This window comes from Phyllostomus discolor, chromosome 1 (assembly GCF_004126475.2).
Source record: "Phyllostomus discolor isolate MPI-MPIP mPhyDis1 chromosome 1, mPhyDis1.pri.v3, whole genome shotgun sequence".
In the NCBI taxonomy this organism is placed as follows: Eukaryota; Metazoa; Chordata; class Mammalia; order Chiroptera; family Phyllostomidae; genus Phyllostomus; species Phyllostomus discolor.
The window spans coordinates 83189380-83207028 of record NC_040903.2 but is presented as its reverse complement, the minus strand read 5'-3'; the positions used below and the strand labels follow the sequence as shown (position 1 = coordinate 83207028).

The window sequence follows — 17649 nt, the reverse complement described above, 5'->3', positions numbered from 1 at the left end:
AAGGCAGGTGTGGTGGTGTTGCAGGAGGGGTGCGCAGCACGAGGAAGAGACCGGAAGGGGGAGGAGAGAAGCAGAGCATCTGTTTACATCACCAGTCAAACCTGGGCTGGGGCAACCCTCCAGCTCTCCACAAGCCTGAACACTGTCAACTCAGGAGAGCAACTCTTGGTGAGTATCCTTCCTTCTGTTAGCGAAAGTCTGCCTGGGGCTACACAAGTGTTTAACACAAAATGGAAAAGGGTGTGTAGAGCTGCTCTATTAGGGCCTGGAGGCTGAGCAACTGGGTCACCTGGGAAAAGCTGCCCCTATAGTGTAAGTAAGTGTCCACTCCTCTTTCAGATGAGGTTCCTAATTTTTTGGGGGGGGGTAAGTGGGGTGGTGCGTGTAGGAGGCAGTTGAAGAGCTAATGAAACTTCAGACTCTCTCCTCCAAACAAATGCATGTTGTCTTTGCCTACATTTGCAGGATGTTTTTTGTGTGTTTGGTTGTTTGGTTGGTTGGCTGGTTGTTTTTTAAGACAGAGAGGGGAAGGGAGGGAGGAGGGGGGGGACAGAAGCACTGATGGATGGGATGATTGCCTCTTGCACTCACCTGGGACCTGGGACCAAAACTGCACGCAACCCAAGCATGTGCCCGGACCAAGAAATTGAACCCTCGGCCCTTCAGTTTATGGGACAACACACCCACCAACTGAGCCACCAGCCCGGGCTACATTCACAGGGATTTTGTAGACTATCTTGAGTTTCTTGCTACCCTACCTTTCTGTCCCTGTCTGCAAACCCTACATTAAAAAACTCAATTCCTAAATTCTTCAAGGAATTTAGCCCCTGGCTCATGTACACAGCCAGGGCCCATCCTGCGTGGCTTTGCCCCTTTCCCTTGACTTCTGTGCTTTGAAAGCCTGGAAACAGGGACGTTCCTCCTGGGCATGCACTGAACTCTCCTGTCCACTTCAGGGACCACCAGGGGCTCCCAACCGTCAGAGCCCACTGAAATCTGGTAGTGTTGGCTACATGGCTCAAGGTATCCAATGCCTGTGCCCTGAACATCACTCCATTTTGGTGAGGTTTCCTTAACCTTTTGAGGTCTGTTCTTTTTTCCAGTCTGAGAATCACAACCAGCTGGCAGTGAGAATCAAGCCAATTAGGGGCAGAGTTTTCAAAGCAGAGCTACACTGGTTTCCATACTAAAAGAGAAGGAGAAGGTTCAACCACAGTGAAGGAGAAACTCCGTTTAAATCCTCAGGGTCTTCAGGCACTCACAGGGGAGACCACCGCATACTTACACATGCATCAGGTCGCCGTCAGTGTGGGGGTGCTCCTGTTTGACCTGAGGTGTCACGATAGCGGGGTGAGGGATGCCAGTGGTGTGGGGACCAGGGGGACCAGGAATCATGTGATGGGAAAACCTGGAAGAAGGAAAGAGAAGAGCAATACGTGCTAGTGGCTGCGGGAGCAAAGGCCGGATGGAGTTTTGAAACAATCCACTAACTGCTCCTGGCAGTTGCACACGGACACATTAACCGTAAATTAGAGCGGGCTGAGAATTTCGTTCCTTTCTGTGTTCAGGTGCAAAACATTTATAATTATTGCTTGTATAAAAACATTTTTTCCCCCAAACTAATAGTAGAACCTGGCATTTTTCCCAGGATGCTCTAGGCCAGAGGATAAAGGAAAAAAAAAATTGAGTCACTTTTCTTGCAAAGCAGTTTTCAAGTAGTTCCAGTAATAACAATTATATTGGAAATATAACACTTTATTAAGATTTAGCTTTTGAAAGATTTTTATAATTAAAGCTGAAGAAATTACATTTAAAAACCTCTGCCTATATTCCCAGTGAAACCATCACTTTAAGAGTCTTCTCATATTGTTGGCTTCTTTACTAATATTAGGAGAGAACAATTGAGAAAATAAGGGACAGGAAGATATTTTTCAGCCTCCAATTTAACAAGGTTGCCCTTAACATCACCCAAAGTAATTTTCTACAGAGAATGTTTGAGAGATCTAGCCTTATGGAAAACTGATAACAAAATTAAGGGAAGGGTTTAATCAAAGGGAAGAATACGTACAGTTCTACATCAAGGTAAAAACTGCACTCGCTGAACAAAGGCTTTTTCCTAAATATGCGTGCAGAGTATAAAAAAAATAATCTCAAAGTATCCACCACCATCCAACACAAAGGAGGGAAACTGCCATGCAAGAAAAATAAAATAAATAAAGACTACTTTCAACAAGAGCTTTGGATAAATTTGGTTATGCTTTAGAACTCTTTGCTTTTTCAAACTATTTTAAAGTAAACATTTAATTCAGCAAGAACAACATTCTCAGGTCTTTCATCACAGCCCGTACAATTTATTCCTTCATCTGGGAAGGACGGAAGGACTGCCTGGCTATGTAATATTTTGGAAACAAATTTTTAAAAATTAAGGTGGCATGGTAAAAATACAAATATTTGAGCAAATAATAATCCTTTGCTAATGCACCATTTGCAAAAATACTTGATGCCTGTGAGAAACTCCTGTCATCAGACGGTTCTCACAATGTTGAAAAATGTAAAAATATATTTTAGGAGAAGGATATTAATTTCATCTCCTTCCACCTGGCTAGATTTACAATTTGCTAAAGAAACATTTTTTTTTCATCTGAAATTCACCACAGAAACTGTGAATTTCATACCTACATAAAAAGTAAAGATTCACAACCAGTTACTAACCCAAAAGTTTGACTCTGGCACAATAATGCTAGATCCCTTGGAAAAGCAACATCAAACACACAGATGATACACCACAAATGTGTGTATGTCAAGCACAGGGCACAGAAGCCATCCTTTCCAGAAGCAAGCATTACACAGAGCAGGGTGGCGGCAGACCTCACAGAGCTTCGCCGGCACTGTGTCCCCACAGGGCCTGATTCACACACTAGGACAGGACCCCGAAGGCCTGATGGCCGATAAAGCACCATTCTTTCTCTTCCGACAGCCTTGGTCCAGGAAGGCTCTAGACTAACTGGGCATTTTCAAACACTGTCACGTTAAACCGATACAACTTTCCTCAAAGAAAGTAAATGGTAGAACTCAAACCAAACCAGTCTTTACCTTCCCCTTTACCACTCCCCCAGCATATTTTGAATAACAATCTCTTATGATGTCCATTTTGGGACGTGTCACATCCTGCAGCCAGTGAAGTCTTCTTGAGGCACAGTTGCCCCTGTGGCTGAGTCCATCCCCCTGGTGGGTGTGGCTGGTGCTTGGTGTGGGGGTGCAGAGTGTGGCTCCTACCCAGGAATCTCTACAACACCTAGTGTGGGAGCCAGGCACACTGCGCAGACAGACACGTGGCTGAGCTACGCACCCTCCTAGCCAACCAAGAGGCAAGCAGAGGCGCACAAGATGCAAGCGCAGGAAGAGCAACTTGTCCTGGGTGCCCGGGTTCCACCTCCACCTACCTGGACATGGAAGTGTCGACTGACAGTGAGGATGGGTAGGGTTGCCTGAATCCTCCCGTGATGGGATATACAGGCTGACCTTGCCTGAGGTCACAGAAGAAAGGAACCCATCAATGACAAAACATGAGTTACCAACCAGCAGTAAGAGTTTGATGAGGGGAGAAAGGCGAGGTTTCAAATAGAATTTTTGGAATACCACAGACCATGGCATTTCTTCAGTTATCCAACTGCCTGCCTTCCTTACCCTCCACCCAATCAAAGTATTGTTGGCGTTGAAGAAAATCTCCCATCCTCAACTTTAAAAACAAACCAGTTCATGAATTACCCGTATCCCCTCCCCTCTTCCAAACCCATGAATGCTTTGAACAAACTAGGCATGTGACAAATGTTTATTAACTATAACAGAACCTGGAGAATGGTGAAATATTCCTTTCAGAGAAGGTTAGCAGATTCTTTATCAGAATCTTTGAGAATTTCAGAAAAAAGAAAAAAGAAGGAAATAAAACTTCATATTTATATGAGACTGAACAAATATTTTAAAAACACTGCTCCTCCTTCCCTCACATCCCCATGTTAGAGTCAAAAAATGAGTTCATTGGAATAATTTCCTCTCCACTCTGAGAAGTCCATTTCCCCCATTTCCCACATCTCACATTTTTCATTGTAACGTCCCCTATTCCCCCTGCCACCAACACTGCTAGCACAGGATTATTGCCCCTAAGGAACTACTAGTGTCAGACAATTGGTGTAGGACTGAACATGTATGCACAATCAATTAACTCAAACGGTTATTGACTAAGAGATCTAACACTAAAGAGAGTGAGGTGAAATCTCCCTGGTAGGATGACCCCTTCTCACTGAAGAAGAGACACTATAAGGCTGTCCAGGTAGAGAGACTGGGGCGATGACCTGGGCCTGAAGGGGCAGAGAGTTGGCTAGAGAGAGAAAGCTCTGCCCCAGTCGGAGCTGTTTCCAGGGCGTGAGCACTGTGGAGGGAGGAGTGGACAGGGGACAGGAGTGGGAACAGGGGGAGATGCGTGCTCACAGTAAAATTATAAAAATAGGTTACACTACAGAAAATGATTCTTTCTTCCTAAGATCTACTTCCTTTCCCTTACCCTTATAATTTAGAAAACTTTAAAGGCTACAGTTAAGAATTTTTTAGAATGAACAAAGGGCAATAGGATTCTGGGGGGTGGAAAAAGCCCAAACATTAGTTTTTTACTTCTCTGAACTCAAGCTGGAGCTTACTTCATTAAAATTCAAAAGATGGTTTTGTTATGTTAAAATTTCTCTCTATTTCTATGTCATTTATATCACTTGCCATTTATAAGCAAAGATAGTACATACTTGTAGATATTCAGTGTGTCTTAGTTTCTTTCAAAAATATAAGTTTTCATAAATAAAACAGAAAAGAAAAACCACACTGAGAACTTTGTACAGGCATAGCAAATGCCCAAAGCCACAAATTGAATCCATACAACCATAAGCTTCAAAGCAAATGCTACAGTCATTTTCTACACATATAAGCAAACGGATTCAATCCATTTCAAAGTCTGTGTGTTTTTTTTAATCTTCTAAATTGAAATGAGATAAAGTTGCCACCTTGCCTGTTGTTGTAAAGCTTCCTCAAGTCCACAAGTGTTATCATTCATAAAGCTAATTTCCCTAAGTGGGAAGCAGAACATGTGTTCGAGTGCCTGGCTGCAGTTTGCAGGAAGGGTCTTACCAGCCCAGAGGTGGGGTAATCTGTCCAACACCACCCGGAGACAGCGGGTAGAAGGTGGGGATCTCAGGAGCGGGAGGATGTCTGGACATGCCTATTAAAAAAAATGGAGAGGTAGAGTGCTCAGAGTCACAGGACATTTGACTCTTACAGCAACAGAAAGGCAACAAAATGCTTTATGCCGTACTTCTTATGATCTAGAATGAAACAACATTTATTTATCTGATCTGTTTAACAGAAGTCAGTTTGCTATCTTTTCAAATTTCAACATTTGAGAAAACAGGTTTTAAAACAGTACATCTTGAGGAATTCCTGAAAGAGTAAATATGCTGCTAATAAAAGCCATTAAAATAAGACTTTTAAATTAGTTTTCCTGCATCATTGCATTTGGCTAAGAAAACATTAGGCCATTGTTTCTGTGTAGAACGGGAAGTGGGAGCCCTTTCTAAGGAGATGGCCTGCCATGTGCTCAAGGATTAGGTAAATTGCCACTTTCATATTTGTGTTGGCTCCCTTATGGACACACAGATTTGGGAAATGTGATGCCTCAGAGAATCAAAGATTAATTAGGAATCATCTTCAGCCCCATAATGGTCACACTTGATATGATTCATTTGGTCTCTGCCACTTCAGCTCCAACAAAGCTCTTCATCAAGTTGAGTCCTCTGCGCTCCAAGGTCAAGCTGTTCTGGATTAGTTGTACTCCACAGACAATGAGAGAGCCACCAAATTGTTTCTTGAGCTCACACTCCCTGGAGTACACTCTCCTCTAACTGTCAAAACCACCTAAAGATTATACCTAATCCTAGTCCCAAATGACATCTCTTTGTTTGTATCTTACCTTGGGTACAGAAAAGAAGGGGTAAGACACATGTATAAAAATGTACAATATTAGCACAAATACATTCAATATATTTGGAGAAATGGGAGTGATTCTGAATAGAAAAAAGCTACAACAGTCTTCTCATACAGCTACTCTGACTTTATAAGGGCATTTCCATATAGAAGCACACATTCGTAGTTGAGGACTTAGAAGATGCATTCGGTGGTTGTAAATATATTGATTGGCCAGTATGTGGAATTGGGTGAGCACATGGAAGATGCTCTTTCTGTATCTTGCTTTTCTACTGTTCAAATTGGTTATGAGTTTCATTTGAATCTTAAAAGATACGGAAGGCTTTAAACATATGGGAATGACTTAAGAAATGTTGCCTTTGAAGTTGATATTTATTTGGCTTTGAAGTTAGGACAATCTATTTCTCAATTGTAGAAAGTAGGTAGGACGGAGAAAGGTCTTTAATCTCTCCCTCAGTAGAGAGTTTACATGTTTTTACATGATCATCTTATGTTTTGCTGTTTTTAAAAGAATGTTTTTCAAATCTCCTTTTTTTTTGGCTAAATGTACTGCTTCTTTTGGTCACAGTAGACCCCAAATTTCATACTCTGGACTTTTTTCTTGGGTCTGGCCAGGTCTGAGCAGCAGGGGTGACCCTAAGGGAGCCTACAGTGGCATTCATGACCTGTCAGGGTCACCGAGGACTTTCCCAGCAGGCCGGCACCCTCACCTGAGACACCTCCCCAGACCTCAGGGTCTACAGGGGGATCACTCAGTTTTGAGAATAAAAACCAGACCAGCTGAGAAGGACTTTGGAAACTTAGTGAAAATACAAACTCAAAAGTCATGGTTAGAGGTGAGAGACTACCTGAATTGTCTCCTTTAACCCCTTGGTTAGGGAGGGGCAGTGACTGGTGGGGTACACACACATTTGTCCTGGGCTCTCGGCACTGGGACACGGGCAGTTGACTTGCTTCAATCACATGCCTCTAAGCAGATAAGCTGAAAACTTTGCTCCCCATGTTACTCCCTGTTCTGAACATGCTTAGAACACATCAGTGACTCTGTGTAGGAGTAACTCAGCAGAACAAAGTATATAAATTAGTTGGATTTACTTTTACTGTTCTGAAGGAGGAAGGAGAAAACTAACATTTACTTAGCACCTGCTACATGCTACTTCCTATTTTAGTCATTTAATTTGACTGTTTCTACTAAAATTGTGCTCATATTTCAAATATCCCTTTCCCATGGAATACTAACTTTTATAGCTTTGAGAAATCTCTTTCTTCTTTACATCTACAAGATTTTATTTGTACTTTTAACATGGTAATAAAGATGTTCTTCATTTTGTTTTATCGTTAGTTTGTGCAAAGGATTTCCTGCATGAGTTTAAATACTTCTTAGAAAAGAAACCATGTTTTACCAGTCAATGCATCAAACCATGGTTGTCTCCACAGGAGGTTCTCAATAAATGCTGCTGAATGACTGAACAAATGAACGAGTGAAAAAAAAAACAGTTTAAACAGACCCATTCCCCATGCTGGGTCAGCATCATCAACCATTTTGCAGGTACATACAAGTACATGATGCGGCTTTGGTTATTACATGAGCTGAAAATAGATCTGTGTTTGCTAAACAGCTTATTGTTGCTTTAAGATCCTCTTTAAGATTCCTACAAGTATGTGACTACACCAACTCTGTTGTGGAGTAGAAGTGTATCTACTAAAGATACATTTATCATCACTCATTTAACTGGTATTTATTGAACACTTACTATGTGCTATAGGCTATACACAACATAGCCTTAAAAATTTTTAATCTTTTATAAGTAACTGGTAAATAAAAATGAAGTGATTTTGGAGTCAGACTGTATGGTTACATCAATTTTGCCACTCGACTACATATCTTTGAGGAAGTTGTTATTATTCTATAAAATCAGAATAAAAATGGAATAGGGGTTGTTGTGAAGAATAAATGCATTAATATATGTAATACAGAAAAGTGCTCAGTATATAGTAAGTGATATGTCTTTGTTGTTATTTATCAGGATACAATGAAGACTACAAGGATATAAATAGGTATATAAACCCAGTATTTCCTAAAAACTCTTTCCTTTTACCATTTACCAAAAGCTCTTTTCCATCTTTACCAGACATAATGAAATGATTGGTATTATCTTCCTTTTCTTTTTCTACACCTATACGCGCCCCCCCACCCCCACCAACACACTGAGGGAAAGGTCAAAACTAATGTGCTTCCTAATGGAACATTAATCTAAAGATATGTTTTTACAAATGCAAATGGTTTCTGCTGACAAACAGTTTATATTTATTGGATGGTTATATCTAGTATTAGAGTATGAACAGGCCACTCTTTTTTTTCTTTTTTAAAAAAAGCTAACCAGCCCCCTGCGACCTGTGAAATCGGTGACTCTGGCCTCAGTACCATGTTCTAACTAGCTGTGCTACGTGATAAAGCCAAAAGGCAGACTGAAGGGGAAAGGGAGTGAAAGCAAGAAACCTAGTATGCTTTTTCACTGTTATTTTTTTTCAGTGATGAATGTACTCAAATGGAAAAATATAAATTCAAAATCACGTAAATTTGCTCTTTTCAAATCAAAGTTTGCATATCCCGAGAGACATGGTGATGAGATGCATGAAATACAGGTCAAAAAGTAATTCAAAAGGTCTTTACATTAAAAGCTACACAAAGAGTGTATGGAGTAGAACACAAAAATAACACAAGTTTTTAGGATGAAATAAAGTCTTCAAAGAAACTGTAAACAGACAACTTTTGGTCCTGCCCACTGGGCCTTCTCAAGTTCTGGAGGGTTCATTAAAAAAAAAAGTTTTGAGAAGCAATGATATAATTACAACTGGTCAGGCAAAACAAGGTAAGGTGGCCGGGCCGGAAGTGATGGAAACGGAAGATAAAATAGATTGGTAGCTGCTCATGAGCTTGTCTTTTTTTAAAAAATGGAGCTGTCCTAGAATTCTTAAGAGAAAAACTACTAAACCAACACACATTATTCTTTTAAATAAGTTCATTTTGAAGTACTTAGAACAGGGCCTAGGACAGAGACAGCACCATGTAACTTAAATAAATAAATAGTTAAACACTTAGTAAAGTATACTGTTGGGTTCTTTTTGTTAATAGCTTGCCTGAGTTTTTATATCTACTTTAAACTGTCGCCCACACCTCTGCAGTTCCCAAGTGTGTACCTCTAGCGAGGCTCTGGGACTGGGGCATTTAAATCGCCCACCTCGTGTTTCCCTTCCGAGATCTCAAACTCACCAGGACTAAGGTCGCAATCGTGGCCTCCCTCTCAAAGTTGGCCTTCTTCCTAAAATGCCTTAGTTCCCATCCTCACCATAAATCCCAGACCGGTCTTTGATGTTTCTTATTCTTTAGAGGTCCTTGGTAAAGGAAGTAAGGAACTAGAGATGAGGACTAAGACAGAGGCAAATCTGGAAACCTCTGTGTAGGTGATTCTTACCTTTTCTACATAAAGGTGCTTGGGCTCCACTCAAGTCGAAGTCCAGCAGTAACTAGGCCCTCAAATAAGTTGCATATGTTAACCAGGGAGGGAAATGAAGGCGTTCAGTCTTTAACCTAAAAACACCCAGCCTCTGAACTCCACTCTTTTTTACAAACTTCATAAATTTTGTTACCCACTTCAGATCAAAATGGTGAGGTGCTTTCTATTCTCTGCCTTCATTTGGTTTTAGCAGCTCTTTTACTTATTTCTCTCTCTCTCTCTCTCTCTCTTTTCAAGTACAGTTGGCATTCAACATTATATTAGTTTCAGGTATGTGGGATCTTTTATCTCGAACTCCTGAGAACTCCCTTGAGGTCCAAGTGCATTGTGCACAGGGAGAGACTACAGGCCACCCTGTGGGTCAGCCCATCCTCGGTGTGCACCCAGCACGTGGTGGCAGCAGGCCGGGAGGGCCTGACCCTGGGCCCCACAGCCACCACCCCACCTCTCGGGGTTCCGACTTCACAGACCTCTGTGCTGTGTGTTTTTCTGTAAGTGACACAGAAACAGAGCTTGCGAATGGTGTAGAGAAGTCATATTCATGTTATGGTTTTGTACTTTGTCACTTATATCTAAGTTGGTGCTGATAGATAACAAACAAGGACAAAAGCTAACAGGGATATAATTGAAACCAAAACAATCACTAAAGGGTCAAAAAGGTAACATTTGAAAGTAAAAATCTCCTACTTTGTCCCTTTTCTAACATTTCTTTTAACACTACCATCAACACCTAGTACATGCTGAAGTAAATGAGTAAGTACAGGGGCCACCCAGGATTGAATGTTCAGTATATTTGTATAACTGAATTGGATTATACTGTGGATCCTAGATTTCAGAGCTGTCACTTTGAAAATAACCCTTCTAGGTTTTTTGTCTTATTTTTTTTTTTAAATCCTGAAACATAAAAGAAGCAACAACAAATTCTTATGGCTTATTAAAAATTGCTATCGCATAAATTACTCTTGTCTCCTACAAATGTATTTGGGTCCATTCAGGGACATGGAGCGAAGGCACCTGTACAGTCCCTCACACTGATGAGGCACGGCTCCTCCTTAACTGAAAAAGGCCCGGGAGGGCAGGGCTCTCACCTTGTTTGGAATTGACATCTGATGGGATGTGTGACGGGTGTGATCCTGGAGAAAAGTGCTCGTCGCTGTAAGTGATGAGGGGGGTGAGAGGATGAACCGCATGGGATGGCTGCACCACGGGCACTTTATTTGACTGCAAAGTAACCACAGGTCGACAGTTAATAATGGATGCCCAGCTCCTGTCTCCTCTCCCAAAGAAAAAGCCACACAATCGCAGTGACTGCTCATCAGCATAATCCGGGAATCTCCTCCAGACCTGGACAACTGAAATCATCTGCGATACTCATCTAGATCTTTAGGATTTTTGTCCACGTTAAAAACTCCTCGAGTGTTTGAATATCCCATCAGAGGACTATCCGTTATTTAGTCAGCTCCCCTTCGGAGATTTAGGTTGATTACTATTACTCCATATGACATGAATCTCTGTATATACATATTTACATTCCCTTTTAAATTATTTCTTCAGGTTGAGTTCAACAAAGAGTTATTGGAGCAAAAGTTATGATGTTTCTAAGCTTTTTATTCATTACACACATCTGGCAATAAAAATGCACTCAATAAAAGTCATTCAATAAACAAATAAGTGAATAAATATTGCAAATTTGAAGGGCAAATTTCTAAAAACCCAAATAATAAATAAATAAATAATAATAACCCAATAAATATAAGTTTGCTGTATTAATATCCCCTTCACTTACAGAACTCACACTTCTACAACTGTGGCATTTCTAAGATCCATGACACAGTATTTTTCAGTGTTTTTGCAGCTTTGTGAACCAATGCTGACCATCCAACTGTGCTGGCCGTGCTCAGTTCCTCTAGTTTCAAGAGTCTTAATTGATAAAGGGAATTTCCAATCTTGAGTTTTAAATGCATAATATGAAATACAGCTCATAAAACATTTTAAATTGTTAACATCTTATATATTTTAACATATTTTATCTTAATTTGTTTAAAAATAATTTTACTTAAACTGGAAGTCTAAAGCTATATAACAATACTTTTAAAGGTACAGATTATTTATTTTGGACTTTATCAATTTGAAATCTGGGATTCTTTTGTCTGGTTAAAGTTGAATCCCCCCGCTCCCTACCCCCAAGAAAGTGATTACTAAGCAAATCAATAATATAAACAAGAGTCAGTTTAACCTAATTAAGGACATAGTTTTTTATGAGAAACTCTACACCTCCTCCCTGCAAAAGAAAGTAAACTCAATACAATTATATACACGCAACATGTATTTGTTCTAACACATATACTAATTAAAGCAGAATCATGAAATTCTCCATTTATAAACACTATAGTAATGAGTAAGTGTGGATTTAAGAGGAACGGGATATAATGAATTTTGAATATTCATTAATTCAACTACTTCAGATATGCCTTCACCATAGTGTGAATTAATGAGGTTTTTACTGGACTATAAACTAAAATGCATATGAAATCTCTCTCTCCAGGAGCAAATATCTGGACTTAAACATTTGAGGAGATGCCTGAAAACTGCAGTGCGCAGTGAAAAGCCTTTACAATGCAGGTCCGTGTGGGAACGGTGAGGGCCCGTGACACTGGTGTGTGGTGGCGGCACCTGTGACAGACGTAATTTTGTATTGATGTTTTTTACAAATTACGTATAAGAGGTATGTGGCTCCAACAAGGAGGTTTTACCCTCAGGAAATTAGAAACAATTACCCTAGTAACACTTATTCTCTTTACAGCCAGTAACAGCAATTCTCTATACTCTATCATTACAACCTCCACCCAAAAGAATCATGGGGGGAAAAAAAGCAAGGGGAACAAAAATCACCCTTTTTTAGACAATGATATAATTTCCATACTAGAGTTTCTCTATTTTATAATTACATCTCCTCTCTAATGGCAGAACTTGCATAGCTCGTATTGCCCTTGGCATTTATTAAATAGAGCACCATTATCAAAGCCACACGCCTTTTTCTATATACCCTCAGCACACACATCTATGCATATAAATGTGTAAAAGGTTAAAAAAAATGTTTCAATGCTTTTCAAGTGTTAATGATGCAGTCTGCCAGATACACAGATGAGCTTCTTAAATACAAGGAATTTAGAATGCTAGAGGAGGTAGGGGCTGGTGGAGGGTGGATGCAGGGATAGGAGGATATTATTATAAACCCTTTTTGAAATGGAGACAAAAATCTCAACACCCAAGTGCTACAATGAATATATTTCAACTATACTTTAGAGTAACAGTTTTGATTTTTATTTCAAAAGTCTCATAAGAAGTATAATTGCCAATCTACAAAGATATCTTCTTAGGGCAGTCACAAAGAGTAAGCATTGCAGAAATTTTCTGAAAAAAAATATATGAACGTATATATATATTTTCACGCCTTTCTTATTTCCAGAGCACCAATTCTAAGGAAGTGCATTAGCAGGCAGCATCTTCTTAATGTCTGACCTATCCCTCCAGTCATATAGCTCAGAATCTGGTGCCATGAATTTTTGCTAAATTATGCTATCCTTGCTCTCCCCTCTTAATTTTACGGTTTTCAACACAGATTTGCTTTCCTGTGGGAAGGAGATAAGAAGCCAAGGATTTTAATTTAAGCTCTGGCCTTGTCTTATATTTTGCAAGATGGATAGCCTACTAGTAGTGTGTTAAAGCCAACAAGGATTATGTCCATTTTTGTGGCCAAATAATAAAAGCAATATGAAATCTCAATAATATGTGTGAATGAATTCTAAGATTTATATTTGGCTCCTGCCGACCACCTCTTCTATGCATATAAACAGAACCAACCTGCACCGCCATCATGGCCAAGTGTCCTCGGCCCTCCGCGGAGGGCTGCCCCTGATAGCACAAGGTTCTGCCCTTTGACACTAATGCGCATATAAGGCAAGAACCAGGCATCTCCACTTGGAGCAAGTTTTAAGACAGACAATATAACCATTTCTAATTCTAGTTCTCAGATCTCCAAATAACAGTGTGGTGGATCTTGGGGTGGGGCAAAGGAGGGGGAGGAGAAATAACCAAGTGACTACCTAGTCTTTACAGACAAATTTATGTAAGTATATTATAATATATGGTTACACATGTGTATGTGGGCCTATGTGTATATTTATGTGCCTAAAATGTGCCAAGCACTCTTTTAGCACTGATGGGTGACACAGACAAGGTCTCTATTTTCATGCACCTTCCTTTCTAAGGGCCTAGAAGTGTGTGGGGGGGGGCGGTATTGGAGCCAAGGAACAACTATGCAAACACAAAATGACAACAAGCAAAATCTGAGAGGCTGACACAGAACACTATTAAAAAAAGAAACCCGGTGATATGAGAGACAGTGTAGAACTAATAACATGCCTTAGTGTCACATTAACGCTGTAAGAAACCAACAGTTTAAATAGTCTAAGATCCTTATTTTCTAAAACAGGAAACAGGACACCAGGGAATGGCTGATCAAGCCACTGCTGCTTTCAGCACTTAAAACAACACAGGGCTGCTCACACACAGCTCCATTAACACAGGGTCGCTGCGAGTGCAATGCGGGCGGTAACCCTGAGTCACTCAATACAGGGGACCAAGTAGAAGAGAAATTCCATCTTTTTAGCTCCTGCTCTGTGCACCTAGGACCTCACTTAATAAAACCCAAGTCTCCAGGCTTTCACTCTGGGGCTTTCCCCACTCCAGGTCTCCCTATAAAGGAGAGAGAGTAAACATTGCTTTGATTCTTTCTCATTCATGCATACAGTAAGGTAAGTTTTAGCTTCCAGTGGAGAAGCACCAGGGATTCCCAATGTTTGTCCTTTGTTTCATTTGCCCAGGGTAACAGCGTGCACAATTACTCCGCCTTTATGAGATTTCCAGGAGCCTTGTGTCATTCAGAAAACTCCAATGCTGCTGAAGAGGTGCAGGAACTTAGGTCTGAGCGCACAGGGCAGTAAGTGGCTGAGTCAGGCCACGGACCCCAATCTTTTGATTCCAACTATACCGTACATTCTGTACTCTCAGGCAGGTGATCAGTCAGGTGTGCAAAGGAAAAATCCAAAGATGGAAAGAGTGGGTACCGGGAAAGGGGTATAAAATATAAATGGTGGGCTCTAGAAGACAGCTCTCCCACCTATACTCAGCACCCACACATTAAGAAGCCCGCAAGCCTTTTTCAAACTTGAAACCACCCCCATCAGGCCATCCTACCCACAAAGCACATCATTATTATATCAACTAATACTTACCAAGCACTTTAGAGGACCTTTCAGGCAGGTAAACTGAGGCATGGAAAAAATAAACAACTTTCCCAAGGGTGTAGAGCGAGTCAATGGCAAAGCCAGGACTCAAACACAGGAAGTCTGGTTCTAGAGGCCACATTCATTACCAGCACACCACAAGGCCTTCCCGAAGAGCCAAGTTCATAAAACCTTGGACACTGAGCCAACCATCTGGGTCACACCCAAAAGGATGTGTATACATGAAATGGCTGTGTGGTCTCTGTCCCGAGCACAGGAACCATCTCGGACAAAGAGGCACCTCAGTGGAAGCGGCTAGACCTGCAGAGACTACTCAACTGCCACCCTTCTCCCCACGTCTGGCAAGCAATCCCGGAAGCCTGCGTGGCTGCCACCCAGGCTGCTCCCTGCAGGTATAGACCCCTGCGTCATCCCAGCTCCCAAACAGCCACACCTCCTGCTGACACAACATGAGTGCCCCTTGGGGATCCTGAGAGTCCCCATCACAGCAATGTTCCCAGAAATGCCCCACTGCCCCACTGGCAGTAACTCAAGCTGTCATGAAAGCTGTCAGCCTCTGAGGATGTGGTTCTGGAAGGACTAAAAAGCGGCTCAGCTCCCTCCTGGCTAAGGTGTGGGCCTGCTGTGCTATGCGGAGGGGGCAACCTGCTGGCCTGGTAGCTGGTCCCCAACCTGCACATCTCTGGATTTCAACTCAACCCACAGCACAGGCTCCGACTATGCAGGAAGAACCTGAGTTCCATGATCAATTGGCTGTGCATTTTACCAATAATCCTCCCAGTAATAGCTGAACCCAGGGAAATTTTAGCACTCTACCAACTTAGTTGAGAGATTTCATCTGGCTTCAATCATTACGGTGGCATTTAACTTTTTATTGAACTCTTAGGAAGTCTGGTACTCATGAAGCACAATAGAAGCTGTGTAATGTCATCATGTGCCTTCCCTGCTCCTATGAGAGGTCAGAGCATCTTAAGCCTTCCCACAAAGAGAAGCGGATTTGATTTGCTCCAAAAAAAGAACAAAGTCCTTGCATCAACCAAACCTCAAAAGTGACATTTAGTATTGGACACCTTTCCTAAGACCCACCAAAGCTAAACACCTGATTCAGGTCCGATGTGGCTTTCAAACAGAAGACCACTACTGCTTGTGACGCAATCGCTCTTTTCAGACCAGGATGAGGCCCCAGGCTCTGCAAGCTTTCCTGAGCAGGAGCTCACTGGTAAAGTTGTAAGGGATAAACAGTCCATGAGCCCAACTCTGGAGGCAAAGGTGTCCCATCATCAGACACCTGGGATGTTTTCCTAAGAGGGGAAGGCACATGTCACAGCGGAAAGAGTTAATATGAACTGGACACCCAGTAAGTGCCTATGGTTGTGGTCGTGCCTTAACATTCTCTGGCACTGGTCCACATAAGTGGGCAGTATCACTCTGCTTCTAGGTCAGAAGGCCAAGTCCTTCTGGACACACAACACAGTAATAATTAGTCGACAGGACTTGTGCTGGCATTGTTTGATACTAAGTCCCTGCTCTTCCTGCCCCACTCTGCTCACCACTCAGCATCTTTCTCCACTTCTGTTTCAAACCACCCTGCCAGGTGAGTGTGTCCTGCCAGGGGCTCAACAGCCAGGCAGCATCGGGACAGAACAACTGACCACTTGGGGAAACCTGATGTCACTAGCAGGACTACAAACAGACTGCTGGACGAGCTGCTGAAAAGAAGAGGTGTGGACCACCCATGATTTCCCCAGTTCTCTATAAAGTGATGCTTTCCATACATTGCCTCATTTTATCCTAAAATCACCCCCAAGTTAGGTGTTAATATTTCTCTGTCATAGAGAAGAAAACTGAAGTTCTGAGATGGGAAGTAATTTATACAAGATTACACAGGATGTTAAGCAGCAGCGGCAGGATTCGACTCAAGCTGGTGGCGCTGCAGCTTGTTTTCTACAGAATAAAAAAAAAAAGTCCTGGCATCCTCTGAGTGCCAAGTGGAAGAGGTGAGTAATAGCACAGTTGAAAATTCAAGTACATGGGCACTGGAGGCAGAGTTCAAATCCCAAACATTTAAGTGCCACTTAGTTTCTAAGCTTAGGTAATTCACTTAATTTTCAGAATCTCAGTTTCATACATGAAATGGGCAAAATAATATCTCACAGGGTTAATGTGAGGACTAATGATGCAAACAAAACCTCTTACTCAGGTCCTGGCACATAATATATGCTCAATAAATATTTGTGGAATGATAAAAGAAAGACAAAAAAGAGGGCCAATAAATAAATTACTCTGCTCCCCCAAATTTCAATCATTCATCTCTAAGATACAATAAGTTTTACAATTCAGAACTATGTTTTCTTTCAGGTGAATTGCCTACCAGGCTTTCCCTTCCCTATTCTGCCAACATTACTTATAGTCGAAAGTGTCTGTGATCTCAACAACTTCCTCTATCACTGCTCATAGAAATCCCTCCCACCCTTCAGGATTCATCGTAAGTGGCACCTCCAGCTTGAAGCCTTAACCGTGCAGAACATTCTGGTTTAGAACCTGATATGCATTCATATACACATAGGTTTTCTATGTGCTTGCTTTATTTCTCCTATTAGGTGATAATTTAATAGATAAGACAATCTATGCTTCTTCATTTAAAAAATCTCTTACAGCAGCAGTTCTCAAACTTTATTCTCAGGATACCTTAACACTCTTAAAAACTATTGAGGATCTCAATGAGCTTTTGTTTGTGTTGGTTTATTTATAAGTACTTATAATATTAGAAGTTAAAATGAGAAATTTAAAAGTATTTA

The 17649-nt window shown here is 41.3% G+C and overlaps 1 protein-coding gene across 6 annotated transcripts in view; it reads right to left on the bottom strand.

Moving 5' to 3' along the window:
* The window catches only part of LEF1 (lymphoid enhancer binding factor 1), a 112659-nt gene that overhangs the window by 23985 nt on the left and 71025 nt on the right, over positions 1-17649 (bottom strand). For 4 of the 6 annotated variants that reach the window (XM_028506465.2, XM_028506464.2, XM_036025556.1 and 1 more), the window contains exons 4-7: positions 10631-10763; positions 5173-5263; positions 3444-3527; positions 1286-1408 (exon numbers count right to left, since the gene is read on the bottom strand). In XM_028506465.2, the coding sequence (XP_028362266.1) occupies positions 1286-1408; positions 3444-3527; positions 5173-5263; positions 10631-10763 (431 nt within the window). The remainder of the gene's footprint in view (positions 1-1285; positions 1409-3443; positions 3528-5172; positions 5264-10630; positions 10764-17649) is intronic. The other 2 variants (XM_028506466.2, XM_028506467.2) reach the window with 1 other exon arrangement.